Consider the following 13,678-nt stretch of genomic DNA (forward strand, 5'->3'; position numbering starts at 1 on the left):
CAAAGGTCGCCCAACAGACCAGAGGAAATGAACATCTGTAAGTGTGTGTACCTGTACAGAGTAGAAACCCTCTCCGTAGTGCTGATCCTGGGTCAGCCAGGCCAGGATGGGGTTTGCGTACTGGATTCTCCCCTTTAACAAAGAACAACACGTCTTAATTCAAACTCCAGTATTTCCGTTCCCACAGAGACATCTGTCTGTCAGGCGGCGTCCATCAGGCAGATAATCTGTTCAGACCAGCCTCGGATCGGGAACGCCTCATAATTATCAGGGGGGTGAAGCAGATTATCCTGTAGTGTGGGGCCACATCAGGGAACATTTGTCTGTTTCCCTGTGGAAAAACTTTTGGTGGTTCGACCTGAAACCTTTAACTTCAAGCAACTTTATTCTTTGTGTAGTTATGCCGCGTTCCATTTACCTCAGAAATCGGAGCTGGGAATGACTTCATACCCAAGCTGACCGCGTTCCAGTACAACAACCGATTTAAGTCGGAAAACCAAGATGGACGCATCTAGCCATTGTTAGCAGTACCAGTTGATACAAGTTGAACATTCAACATCGCAGCAACATCAGATCCACAGATATAAGCTGGACAGGACTGGACCACTGATTTAATGACAAACACTTTATCACTCCAGCTTTCACTTGGTTTGAGTTGATCCACTGGTCAAATGTACACAGTGCAGCGCTGGAGGTTCCCACTTGGTAGCGAGCAAGCAGTGAACGTTAGCTTAGCATTGCGGCGCTAACATGTTGGTGATGTGTATTGCGCGCGACGAGAGATGAGGTTCATTGAACGGTTTCACACAAAACGGCGACTTTCTTGACTTAAATGATCTTTTAAACTGACAAACATCACGTGTGTAATTCAGGGCACAATTTAAACGGAGTCAAAGCATTCGATTTATAAAAGAGAAGAGGGAGGGACTCTAAAGAGGGAGGGACTCTAAAGCACGCTGTCTTCAAACTGCTGGTCTTTAAATGAGCAAGAGAGTCCAAACTGGAGGACACATTCTGTATTATCTTTGTCACCATCCAGTTTTTATTCGCTTGCTGCTCAGCTAATTATAATTTCAGCTGCGGCCAATTGTGCTTCTACAAACCTTGTGAATATTTATGAAAACGTTATGTGTGTAAAATCTTGTGATCATGTAAAAGTGTATTTATTACCACCAAATAATTCCTGAATTCATCAAAAACACCAGGCTGAAAAGCAGCGTGTCACTGGCTGCTGCTGCACCTGAAACCACACCCACCAGTACACCCCTCCGTCACTGCGGCGAGGGGAGGAGCTAAACCACCGGAGGTTTTCATGCTCGCTAAAGAATCAACAGGAAGTGACAGCACCTTGAGCAGCACAGTCAGCAGGACGTACGCAGTCATCTCCACCGTCAGACCGCTGGATTGGTCGGGTTTCAGCCAATCAGCTTTCACGCTGGGCTCCTGCCAGTACCTGAGCACAGCGGGGTGACCTGCACGCACAGCATTGTTTTATTATACATTATTAAATCATTCCCCCCCTGCATGTTTGCACAACACAGTATTTTATTACACATTACAATTCTGCAAATAATTCTGTCAATTTCATATTTTTAGAAATCTTTATATTTATAGAAGTTTGTTTATTGTTGTTGGGCAACTAGTCCCCAAAACAAAGTCCTTGTATATGTGAAAATAACTTAAACCTGATTCTGAAGTTTGGATTTATGTAAAATATGTGAGTAACTTCCCAAAATAACGGCCACACCTTTCTGTCGAGCCAGGTTCTCCAGAGAGCTGAGCAGCTGAGAGGCCGTCACGCTGTTGGGGTCCTGAAGGGTCAGAGCGTAGGTCGCCACCGCACGCACATACACACTCTTCACACCCAGGGCACGCTGGGAAATGTAGTTTGCTGCAGATTTGATACTGTCATCGTGAAACTGAGAGAGAGGAGGAGAGGAAAGGTTATGTCTCTTAAAACTGTGTAAGGACGAAGACAGCAGGAGGAGGAGGACGACAGCAGGAGGACGAAGACAGCAGGAGGAAGAGGACAGCAGGAGGAGGACGAAGACAGCAGGAGGAAGAGGACGAAGACAGCAGGAGGAAGAGGACGAAGACAGCAGGAGGAAGAGGAGGAGGACGAAGACAGCAGGAGGAAGAGGAGGACGACGAAGACAGCAGGAGGACGAAGACAGCAGGAGGAAGAGGACGAAGACAGCAGGAGGAAGAGGAGGAGGACGAAGACAGCAGGAGGAAGAGGAGGAGGACGAAGACAGCAGGAGGAAGAGGAGGACGAAGACAGCAGGAGGAAGAGGAGGAAGACAGCAGGAGGAAGAGGAGGAGGACGAAGACAGCAGGAGGAAGAGGAGGAGGACGAAGACAGCAGGAGGAAGAGGAGGACGAAGACAGCAGGAGGAAGAGGAGGACGAAGACAGCAGGAGGAAGAGGAGGACGAAGACAGCAGGAGGAAGAGGAGGACGAAGACAGCAGGAGGAAGAGGAGGACGAAGACAGCAGGAGGAAGAGGACGAAGACAGCAGGAGGAAGAGGAGGACGAAGACAGCAGGAGGAAGAGGAGGTGTGTTCTCACTCGCAGCTGCAGGATCGGGTCTTGGATGCTCGTTGCTTTGTGTAAGGCAATCAGCACGAAGGACGTCAGATACACTGATTGGTCGCCTGCATCCGTCCCCGAGGCCTGCAGCCAATCAGAAGACACTTAACTTTAACAGCAGCCCAGAAAGTAAGTGCTACTCAGCAGAGGAGGAGGAGGAGGAGCTGACCATGATTCTGTTGGGTCTGAAGGAGGACGTGTCGCTGAAGGACCCGTCCGGCTGCTGAGTGCTGCGGATCAACCAGGACACCGAGTCTGACAGAGACTGATGGTCCACGGGGACCACAGGGTCCGTCAGGGACAGGGTCTTCACCACCAGAGCTGTCAACCTGGAGGGGGGGGGGGGGGGGGGGAGAGACGGGGCTCATGCTGTCTGCCACAGTGTCATGTTTAATGTGATCACCAGAGGGCGCCAGAGTAGCAGAAGAGAATCCTACACTCAAGTACTGAAAGTGAAATCCATATTATTACAGGTCAGATTATAATATATTTAATATAAGTAGTCATGTGTATTATAAGTATTTTAATAGTTTTAATAGCAAGTGGAACTGGAGCAAAATTTTACTATATTACAAATAATTATTGTAATAATCAGATCTTTGTCCCTCACTTTTAGACTAAGGTTCATCTCCCAACGAACATCAGTGTCATTAATGTGCACCTGAAGCCGGTTTCAGTTTAAACTGCATGTTTCCTCATATCTTGTAATAGCTCTCCCAAAACCTCGTGAGGTCTCACTGAGGTCTTTGATATGCAAATCGGTGTTTAAGGTCATTTCTGCATTCACGTCTGTCTCACTGCGCGAGATGAAGTGAGGCTCGTGCTCATGTGTCCATTCAACAGTGAACCAGGCGAACACGCATCCTTTTTCATCAGAGTCTGTGAAGATCCTCAGTTAGGAGTGAGACGAGACACTTCGCTCAAGAGATCGAGACTTTAACAATATTCATCTTCAGTGCTGAATTATAAGAAATTTATGAGCTTTAAACACTTAATTTCCTGCATTCTGGTCTCTTTTTTTGCAGTAATTTCTGTCTTTTATTTATGTTTTTATTTATGTAAAGGGAAAACAGAATCTAAGTCAGTGCAGCTCTCAGATCTGTTTCTGCTGTAGATCAACTTATTTCATCCCTGCTAGGATTCAGTCTTCCCTCGTCTTTGTGTCTCTGTTTGGGGAAGTGACCTCTTTAAATGTGCACGTGGCTCCTTTTCACCTCAATGAGAAGTTATTTAATTTTAATTCAGTTAGAAACTCCTGGACTTTCACAGCTCCTGTGTTTCAGCAGCTGTTCAAAACTTTCTGCTTTTAACCTGACGAGAAATCTCGCCACAATTTAAGCTCGCAAGGTTGTCTTGTTACACTGTAGTTTTTCACTGTATTACATCAAAGCTGATGTCCGTTTATAAAACGTTGCTCATGAATAGTGGATCTGACACTGACAGTGGATAGTGCATCTCTGCGTACGGCGTGCAGGCCTACAGCCTACGTCAGCTGGTTAATTCGCCTAATCTTTAGACCGCGGTGGAAACGCACACAACAGTGGACCGCAGGAACCTTTTAGTTCCTTGAAAAGAGATCTGGGGACTAAGGAGTCCCGGCTATAGTTTGCAGATTGTTGTCTTTTGAGCAACATCCGTCTTTTCAAGGCCAAACCACCACCAAGTAAGGCTGATCCACGTCTAGCTTTTCTGCCGCTGTCTTTCACTCATTTGAACTCTAACACACGTGGACTGTATGCATGACGCGATAATGTCTGCTCACACATCGTTAAATTAAGATATTATGGTGACTGATTGTTGTGTGTTCTGACCAGGTGCTGGGTTCTCTCTTCCTCCACATGCTGTAGCTGGAGTCTCCGCCTCTGAACGAACTGATGCTGACCAGACCTGCACACACACAAACACACAGTCAATACACAGAACTCCTCAGGTCACCGTCAGCGTCTCCTCGTCGTCTCCTCACCGTCTCTGATCCTCCGTCTCAGATCTGCTGAGCTCTTCTGGATGTCTTCTCCCAGGACGTCCCAGCGCCTCGTCGTCTCCAGGTACTGATACACCTGGACCAGGGGGAGGAGTCCCCCGAGCTCCGCCTCCGCCGACCCGGACGGCAGGTTGACGAGCTGTCGGAGGCCTTCGGGGCTGTGCACCACTGACAGGACTTCATCAAGAACCTCACCTGGTACATAAAGCACACACACATGTAGTTACACTGATGAACCACAGAGGGCGACAGATCTTCTGCTTAGTTTTATGGCATTCATGGGTGTGCGTGATATATCGTATGTGCAGATGTGTTTGTGGGGTTAGTTTTTGTAATTTGATTGATGTTTTTAGAGTACTGATGCAGAATGTGTCATGGTTTGGGGATTTCGGGTCTTATTTTGAGGGGTTTTGGTTCCATGTTTTGCGTTATTACTGTTCTGCCTTGTTTATTCTTGGCATTAAATCCGTTCCACATTATTCCCAACCCTGTGATGAATCTTGGGTGTTACTGCCGGTTATTCCGATCTCTGACCTGGTGTCTGTGTGAGTTAGCGTGATGCTTCAGGAAGAGAAATAAATGATACGAGAACACAGCCTGTTTTAGGCCTTTCATTTCAATTCAAGGAAGGTTAGAATCAAGGGCATCTGGACCTGGTTGAAGATACTCGAAGACGTTTCATCTCCCACCTCTGACTGACTGGCAGGGAGTCCTGGCTCTAACCTCTGTGGGGTTGTTGTCAAGATGATGCCAACATTTGGCCTCAGGCGAGGATGCAAACGATCAACGGTCGTTCAGACTTCTCGTCTCGGGTGTCTCCAACGACCACAAGGACTGTCGTTCCAACAGCAAAGAGCACTAACGAACCAAGTGGACCTTGAGTACTTTACTTAAAACTTCATGTTTCATTTACTGTTTAGTATCTGCTTTCTGTGTTTGTTTCCGAATATGAGGATGACTCGTCCTCTGCAAAGACAAATTTACCTACAAGCACAAATAAAGTAACCTCACCTGACCACACACCTTCCCACGTCTTACCATTGATAGTCAGCATTCTCTCTACTTCCGTGTTGGGAACGACGTTGGCCGGTATTTTGTTCTTCAGCTCCACTGTTCTCTTCTCAGAACCTACAACAGCATGAAAACACAGTGACAGAGAGCACAGAGTCGTCAACAAACACAACAACAAACACTGTCAGAGCAGACAGAGCGAACGTACCGTAGAGTCCCTGTGGGTCGAGTCTCCCTCCAGAATACTCCTCCTTCCTCAGTCCTTCAGGCTGGAAACACAACCAGGGGAAGAGTTAAATTGTGTGGTTTACATTCACAAAATGTTGAAAGCAGTTCAACACTTGTTTCAGGTATTTTTTTAGTAAAATCTGATGTTTCTGACTGTCTCTGTCTGTTCTCAGCCGCTCCCCACCTGTCCACCACATGTCCTCAGACCTGAAGAGGGTCAAGAAAACCGGTTGCAAGTTGGCTTAGCTTCACTAAAAAAAGAGAACGCCACAGCAAAATGCAACAGCTGCAGTACGGAGGTTTGGTGCGAGGGAGGGAGCAGCTCTAACATGACAAAGCGTTTCCTTCAACATGGCGTGAATCTGAAGGAACGCACCCTGTTCAACGTGTCGTGCTACAATGATGCCCCAGATCCAGCTAACGCTAACAGTAGCAACGTTAGTTACAGGTGAGCTGATGTTCACCTTTTATAACGCTAAGGTGCTCCCAGTGCGTTACAAACTGACACCAATGGCTCTTGACCAACTTGGGAGTGAGAACGGGTTGAGATGGACGGTCTATCCTCCATTTATTCATTCATTTATTTATTCATCCATCCATGTACGTACCACCACTCGTAGCTTCTTCTCCAGGATGTCTTTTTGTCCTTCGCGAGTCTTCAGAGTGAAGGTCAGGGTGTGTTCTCCAGGCTCCAAGCCCAGCAGGGTGAAGCTCACTTTCCCCACACCTCCTGCAGCCAAGGAGGTCCAGGTGCAGGCGGTGGTGTGCAGCCCCGCCGTCCTGGCGACCGGCTGCGACTGCAGCAGGCAAAGTGCCGGGCCGACGGTCACCGTCACACAGTACTGAGGAGGAAACACAAGATAGCTGCCTTCACTTGAGGCATTCAAACACGCCTACCACAGATAAAACAACAGTATTCTGTGTGCGCTCTGTCAGCGGTCCTCTGGCAGAAACTCATGGGATATGTAGTGAGTTGTGGCGCGTGGTTGGTACCGTGATGTCGTCGGGCTGATGGTTGTACACGGAGCCTTTCAGCTCCAGCTGTTCCCCTCTGACCACCTGATAAGGCAGCGGGATGTCCATGCTGAGCAGCAGACTGACCGACACCTGAACCGGCTCCGCAACACAAATACCTGGAGGAGAGACACGGTTACAAAAACGCCACCAGGATGTAGGAAATGAAGCGTCCAATACCCCACTGTGTAAAGTATGGCCCCTTTGTGGCTTTGAGTTTATTGCTAGTCAATGGACTTTTGAAAATATAAAGAAAGTGATAAAAGTCTTCTGTAGAACGCAGTTAAGCTAGCGCTCTACTGTGCGTCAAAATGTAGGTGTGACTCCTCATGTCAAACAACCTTTTTGGCAGTGAAGAGGAAAAGATGTCCGCTATCCCCTCAGGTGTGCGCTGTGTTTATTGAACCGCAAACTCTGCAAAACTTTCCTCTAAATGGGACCATAATTTACTAAATGAACATCATGCTGTGTTGAAGAAGACTTGAAACTAGCGACCGAGACCATAAACTCATCAGGAAAGTGTTTACTGAGGGAATAAATCAGCTGACAAGTAGAAACATTTTCCCATCATTTCTAATGGAGCCCGACTTCTTTTTGCAACCAGAAGAGTCGCCCCCTGCTGGCTGCTAGAGAGGACGCAGGTTTAAGGCTTCACTTTTCAGACTCGGAGGTTCCTGCTTGGTTGAGGTTGCTAGGGATACAGGAACTGAAATGAGTGAATGAAGTAAGCATGGATGGAAATTAACAAACAAGAGAAGGAGAATAAAGAAAATAAGGGAGGTTAAAGGTTAAGTGTGTAAGATTTAGTGGCATCTAGCGAATTGTCAACTGTCCCGTCTACCACTGCCCCCTAACCTTTCAAACTGTTCTTTAGGTAGAAGATTATATTTATATATATATATAATTATTCAGTAAAACCATATGTAATTGTGCCACTGACAGACAAGTGTGAAACACTGTCACCGTTTCTGCACCACAGTCCTTTATAAAGCACACATTAGATAAAGTTTATACAAACAATGACAAGGGAAACACGTTCATTCTCTCTGTGATTATGGACCCTCGCCAAAACTGCCCGCCAACAATAATATCTGGCCCGCTGCGGTGCTTCGATGGCGGCAAAAAATATAAATAAATAAATACTTTGATAGCGGTGCTGAAATAGATCTCTGTCATGACAGCAACACTCACAAAACCACTTCCTCTTTTGTGGTTTTGCCTCCAAAATAAGAGCGCGAGAAGTTTGTTTACTGTAATGCTTTCTTTGGAGTTGAACTGAGCTTTAACTTTGAAAAACTGAACGACATTAAAAGAGTCTGTCGCTGCTGGACACGCCTCTGAAAGAGCCGTCAGAGAACGTGATTCCCCTGAATGTCCTCTGCCTGGAGACACTGGGGAAATGAAAAAGCGTCCGTAGGTTGATGGATGAGGATCAAACACAGAAACACAAACAGTGCAGCGCAAACCGTGACCTGAGAAACACTCGCTGCAGAATCCATTTGTTGAAGAGAGAACAAAAAGTGTGATTGAACCGTCAACCCCTGAGTTGTGAGTCCCTCACTTTACCAACTGAGCTAACCAAACAACATACTGATGCAAGTCAATACTATGGCTTATATTCTCACCCACCGTCTAAAGGTTGAAAATATTACTCTGATAAAAAGTTACTTGCAGACCCCTGCGGGATATTATTACTTCTACTTCTTCTTCTAACGTACGTATTAAACACGGTGATGAGAGTCTGCACTGCCTGAATTCTACCAGAAGTAGAACAAGAAGAACGTGATGACGAAACGCGCTCTGTAGCCTGTTTGTCCGATTTCAGCTACTGTAGAAACATGACGATGCAACGTGGCGGCGTGCGTGGAAGTGGGTGCCCGCGGTTATGAAGATATAAATGTCTCATTCTAAGGTAATAAAAACATAAAGGTTCATTATGTAAGGTCTTTACACACCACTGAAAACATGGTTATACTTCTTATGTTGCATTTCTGTCTGTAGATCCTCAGAATTTTAAACTCTGAACCTTTAAATGTTAAGAAAGGATAAAGGAAGTAAAGAAACTCACCGTTCTTGAACATGCCGACGGCCCTGATCTCCCAGGTGGTGAGTGAGTCTGGTAGAGGCCTAATGAAGTACTTCTGGCCCGGACTAAAGACACACACAATAAAAGTTTTATACTCATTTAAGTCCGGTCGTCAGTCCTGGAATTAATACTGTATAGAAGGTAAAATCATGAGCATCACCCTCAAGCAGTGTTCTTCTATCCTAATAACTAATACACTCAGTTTGATTATCCCTCAGATTGAGTCTAACCAGCCTGTTCTCTTTCCCAGAGCATCAAATAGCTGCGCTTTGTCCATTCCTTCAGCGTCTGGTACCAACACACATGGCAGCCTTTCACGTCATAGATTAGTGCACTGAGAGAAGCCCATGGAAGGACGTGGTTGGGGTGGACGGTGGGCTAAAAACTGGACTTTCCCCCAGGACACCGCTGTTCGTTTCCTATGTGAAACAAAAAGTTAACTTTGATTCCTTTCAGTGACGTTCCGACGTTTAATTTACAGTAACGTAGTTATTTTAAGCCGAACCAAAGTAGTGTTGTGCCTAAACCAAACCCAACCATTAACCACAGGTTTTATTTTCAAAGTGTAACCCGACATTGGCTGTTTATTGTTGCTAACTTGGTACAAAGTACAAAAGTATTAGCATAAAAATAAACATAAATCTCATCATGCAGAACGGCCCATTTCAGAATAATATATGTGGTATTATTGGATTATAATTATCGACGCATTAATTTGTTCATCACCTGTCGCAGCTGGTGAAGGTCGAGCTACTTTTAATGACTTTCAACCCGTTCTTATCTCAGGGCGCCACATATGGACATAATACCCCTTGGCGCCTCTTGTACCCTTCAGCGTTGTTTTTGTACGTGTAGGGTTCTGCAGTCAAGTTAGCGAGTATAAATTTGCAACGTTGAGTTAGACTTTCAAAATAAAACTAGTGGTTAATGTTGTGAAACATCGCTGTTTGGTTAGGTTTAGGAAAACATCACGGTTTGGGTTAAAATATCTACATCTATCTTATACTATATCTACTTATGTGACTTAAATTATGTAAGTAAAGTAATGCCGCTTATGTAAATTACGTAACATCACTAAAAGAAATCAATGTTGACTTTTTGTTTCACACGGGAGACTCACACTGCTCCCCCCCTGGACAGGTCACCAGTCCATCGCAGGGCCACACATAGACAAACAACAACTCAAACTCACACTCACACCTAAGGACAATTTAGGGTCAGCAATTATCCTAGCCTGCATGTCTTTGGATGGTGGGAGGAAGCCGGAGCACCCGGAGAGAACCCACGCAGACACGAGGAGAACATGCAAACTCCACAAAGAAAGGCTGGGACAACAGGGGTTGACAATGCTAACCACTGCACCACCGCGCCGCCCGCTATCTTAGAGTAACCTAAAATAATATATCTTAATTTATTAGTGTATTTATATTTTGCATTAACAATCTGAATCTGCACAGTATCTGCTAACTGAAGTAATCGAAGCATAAAGTGGGATGATATGGACCTCAAAAACTTTATTTTCAGGTTTTCGTCCAAACAAACTCATTGGGTGTGTTTGATTTGTGTCACCTGACGCGCTGCACCTCCCACATCCAGCTCTCTGGAAAGTAGCTCCGCACCAGAGAAGGAGCCAGGTCAAAGTCCGCACCCATCTCTGCACAAACACACACAAACGTAAAGTAACTATAGAAAATAAATAAAATAAAAAATGCTGCTCCAGATGGGATTAAAGTTAATGTTAAAAAACCAGAGAACTCGATTAGAGAAATCCAGTCCGAGTGGGACTTTAGACTCGGCTGAACAGTTTGGCCACAAGAGGTTTCACAGAAATGCAGAAACCCTGTGCTGTCACATCAGCGTGAGGAATCTAGACTGACCGTTGCGTCCCAGGATGACGTTCTGGTCCTGGTCCAGGTTCTGCTGGATGTACTCGCAGCAGGCTCTGAAGACCTGCCTGCAGCGAGGATGCTTTCGGTACTGCTGCTCAGCGAACTTAATGCAGGTCATGATCTTTGGGATGTACTTCATCCCCAGTTCACAGCACGGCTTCAGCTGACCGTAGCTCTCAGCTGGACAGAGAGAGAGACACGCTGTCACGGTTAGTCCTGTTCAGTTACACCGACCCGCACCCGACACCAAGACTCCACAGGGCCAACGTCGTTCATACAAAAACACTGAGCAGGGCGACCCGCACTGTGGAGTTAACAGTGCTGTGGTTTGTAGTGTGAGACTGTATAAAACAATGTACACGGCTGCAAAGATAACGTATTGGCCCAAATGTAAGACAACACATGAACAACAATCGTGTACTGGATAATGGATCCAAGGGGACATAAGGTCTCAGTTTAGGGGCATGATGATACACTTGTGTCACACCTGACAATGCTCAAAAAACAACATGAGAAGATTTTAAACACTATTTTGAAGAAATATGAAATGTTGAAATATATGGGTCTGGGGGTCCTCCCCTAGAAGATTTTGAGCATTAAAAACTTAATTTCCTGTATTCTGGAGACATTTTCTGCTCTAATTTATGCTGAAAATGTCTTGATTTATAAAAAGGGAAACAGAAAATTCAGCAGGCAGGTGATAATTCATAAATAAAAAATACAACGGTATATAATGCAGTGTTAGTTTTTTGGACAATGCACATTTGTTTCTATATTTAAATTGCATGTTTTCTTATTAGCATTTTAATTAATTAGTAAACATTTCTTGGTGTAAGCTAATTTTCAGAAAATTTTTAACAAATGCTTTCAAAATGGGGTGGGGACCAGTGTAAATGACACCTATGGTGGCATGTCAAGATGCTGATCAGACAGCATGGGGATTGCACAGGTGTGCCTTAGGCTGGCTACAATAAAAGGCCTTAGGCTGGCTACAATAAAAGGCCTTAGGCTGGCCACAATAAAAGGCAACTCCAAAATGTGCAGTTTCACTGTATTGGGGGGGTCCGAAAATCAGTTGGTATCTGGTGTGACCACCATATGCCTCACGCAGTGCAACACATCTGTTTCACATAGTGTTGATCAGGTTGTTAATTGTGGCCCGTGGAGTTTTGGTCCACTCCTCTTCAATGGCTGATCTTTGAGTTCAGCTCATGATGAATGGGGGCAAAAAGAGTCGCATTTATAGCTTTTGTTCAGTATATAATAACCTGGGTTCTAGCTCGAACACATGTGCATTTACTTCATGTCTTTGTCCACTTGGATGCTGATGTAGACGCAATAGCATCGAAATGTTGACGTGTTTGCATAATTAAAGGCTGCAGATCAGTCAGTAGCTCCAGTCCTTATAAGAGAAACTGCGTCTGTTAGTTTGTATGGACTCATCTCGCGGTATTCTTCAACAGCAGGTGTCTTATAGTCAGGGTCTTATATCGGGGCCAATACTGTTCTTCTAAAGAACCTGTGTCTGTGACCAAACGTGCAGAGTCACCTGTTAAAAAGTTCAAACCCAAAACAGTAAATGTATTCTTGAAGTGATCAGTCACACTGGCTAACAGGTGTAAATGAACCTTACCTGACAGGTGGAGTCTTACCTTTCTTTATCTTTTCCTCCTCAGTCAGAGCTCGCCTTGCACGCACCGCTGCTGCGCACGCCTCGTCTGCACACACACACACATATTAATGCAACCACTTCCCAAACGCAGCTCATTTCATCATTAACCACCCGGTGTGTGTCGTTGACTGATTGATTGACGTACTGCTGGTTGATGGTTGGGCGTTGGCGTTGGTGGCGAAGGTGAGGCCGGCCAATCGGAAGACGTCTGCGCTGTCTCTGCCGCCGCCTCCACCGCAGCCCTGGTCGCTTTGCTCGATGTGACGCAGAACCTGCAGGCCACCGTACGTCCTGTTACTGAGCAGCTCGCTGATGTTTCACACCACTTTAAATACAATGTACTAAGACTGACTGTATCAGGAGGAAAACAAAGACAACGGGATGTTTTCTGTGTTACCATGGCAACGGGGTCCCTGTAGTTGGGTCGCAGTGTGAACAGGGCGGAGTCCGTTGCAGACAGGGCCACCAGACCATCCTGATTGGTCCGTATGTCCAGCCTGAGGTTTTCCTTGGGTTTGTAGTCTCGACTACGATAGGACATTTCAGTCTGACACACACACACACATTCAAAACACAACATATTTTTTACTTAGTGTACATGTGTGAACTTATTCAGATTCAGATTCACTCACCCTTGCATACATTTAAGACGAGGAAAAAGCATTGAGTTTTAGTGTAGTTTGCACAGATCCACAGTTTTTGTAAAGCTTGAATACCTTAAATAGCTGAAGACTTAAATTAATCTGAAATCCGTTCATATTTATATATTTTACTTCCATTTGACAAATGTCTCTATTTATTGTATTCTACCTATTTAATCAAAGCTAGACTGCTGAAATACAGTACATTTATTCATTTAGTTGACGCTTTTATCCAAAGCGACTTACAATTGCTATGTACACTGAACAAAATTATAAACACAACACTATTTTTGCCTTCATTCATCATGAGCTGAACTCAAAGATCTAAGACTTTCTCTATGTACACAAAAGGCCTATTTCTCTCAAAGAGTGTTCACAAATCTGTCAGAATCTGTGTTAGTGAGCATTTCTCCTTTGCCGAGATAATCCATCCACCTCACAGGTGTGGCATATCAAGATGCTGATCAGACAGCATGAGGATTGCACAAGTGTGCCTTAGGCTACGACCCACCTTAACATTGGAGGAACGTGATGTTTAACAGGATTTATTACCTGCTGTAATCAGCT

General features: G+C 45.2%; 2 protein-coding genes across 2 annotated transcripts in view; both read right to left on the bottom strand.

Annotated features, from left to right (window-relative positions):
* Nucleotides 1-13,678, bottom strand: part of LOC119891504 (scavenger receptor cysteine-rich type 1 protein M160-like) — a 1,270,577-nt gene that overhangs the window by 665,389 nt on the left and 591,510 nt on the right. The gene's annotated exons all lie outside the window — the stretch shown is intronic.
* The window catches only part of c5 (complement component 5), a 29,409-nt gene that overhangs the window by 7,298 nt on the left and 8,433 nt on the right, over nt 1-13,678 (bottom strand). Inside the window, exons 14-30 of the mRNA XM_038703214.1 lie at nt 12,868-13,017; nt 12,616-12,742; nt 12,451-12,516; nt 10,787-10,978; nt 10,479-10,563; nt 8,892-8,974; nt 6,803-6,942; nt 6,418-6,651; nt 5,790-5,850; nt 5,609-5,698; nt 4,553-4,765; nt 4,401-4,476; nt 2,759-2,918; nt 2,569-2,673; nt 1,748-1,919; nt 1,348-1,472; nt 52-132 (exon numbers count right to left, since the gene is read on the bottom strand). Coding sequence (XP_038559142.1) covers nt 52-132; nt 1,348-1,472; nt 1,748-1,919; nt 2,569-2,673; nt 2,759-2,918; nt 4,401-4,476; nt 4,553-4,765; nt 5,609-5,698; nt 5,790-5,850; nt 6,418-6,651; nt 6,803-6,942; nt 8,892-8,974; nt 10,479-10,563; nt 10,787-10,978; nt 12,451-12,516; nt 12,616-12,742; nt 12,868-13,017 — 2,160 coding nt within the window. The remainder of the gene's footprint in view (nt 1-51; nt 133-1,347; nt 1,473-1,747; nt 1,920-2,568; nt 2,674-2,758; nt 2,919-4,400; nt 4,477-4,552; nt 4,766-5,608; nt 5,699-5,789; nt 5,851-6,417; nt 6,652-6,802; nt 6,943-8,891; nt 8,975-10,478; nt 10,564-10,786; nt 10,979-12,450; nt 12,517-12,615; nt 12,743-12,867; nt 13,018-13,678) is intronic.

The sequence above is a fragment of the Micropterus salmoides genome, unplaced genomic scaffold (genome assembly GCF_014851395.1).
Source record: "Micropterus salmoides isolate LMB-PRFRI ecotype aquatic unplaced genomic scaffold, ASM1485139v1 Ms_hic_scaffold_7, whole genome shotgun sequence".
Taxonomy (NCBI): Eukaryota; Metazoa; Chordata; class Actinopteri; order Centrarchiformes; family Centrarchidae; genus Micropterus; species Micropterus salmoides.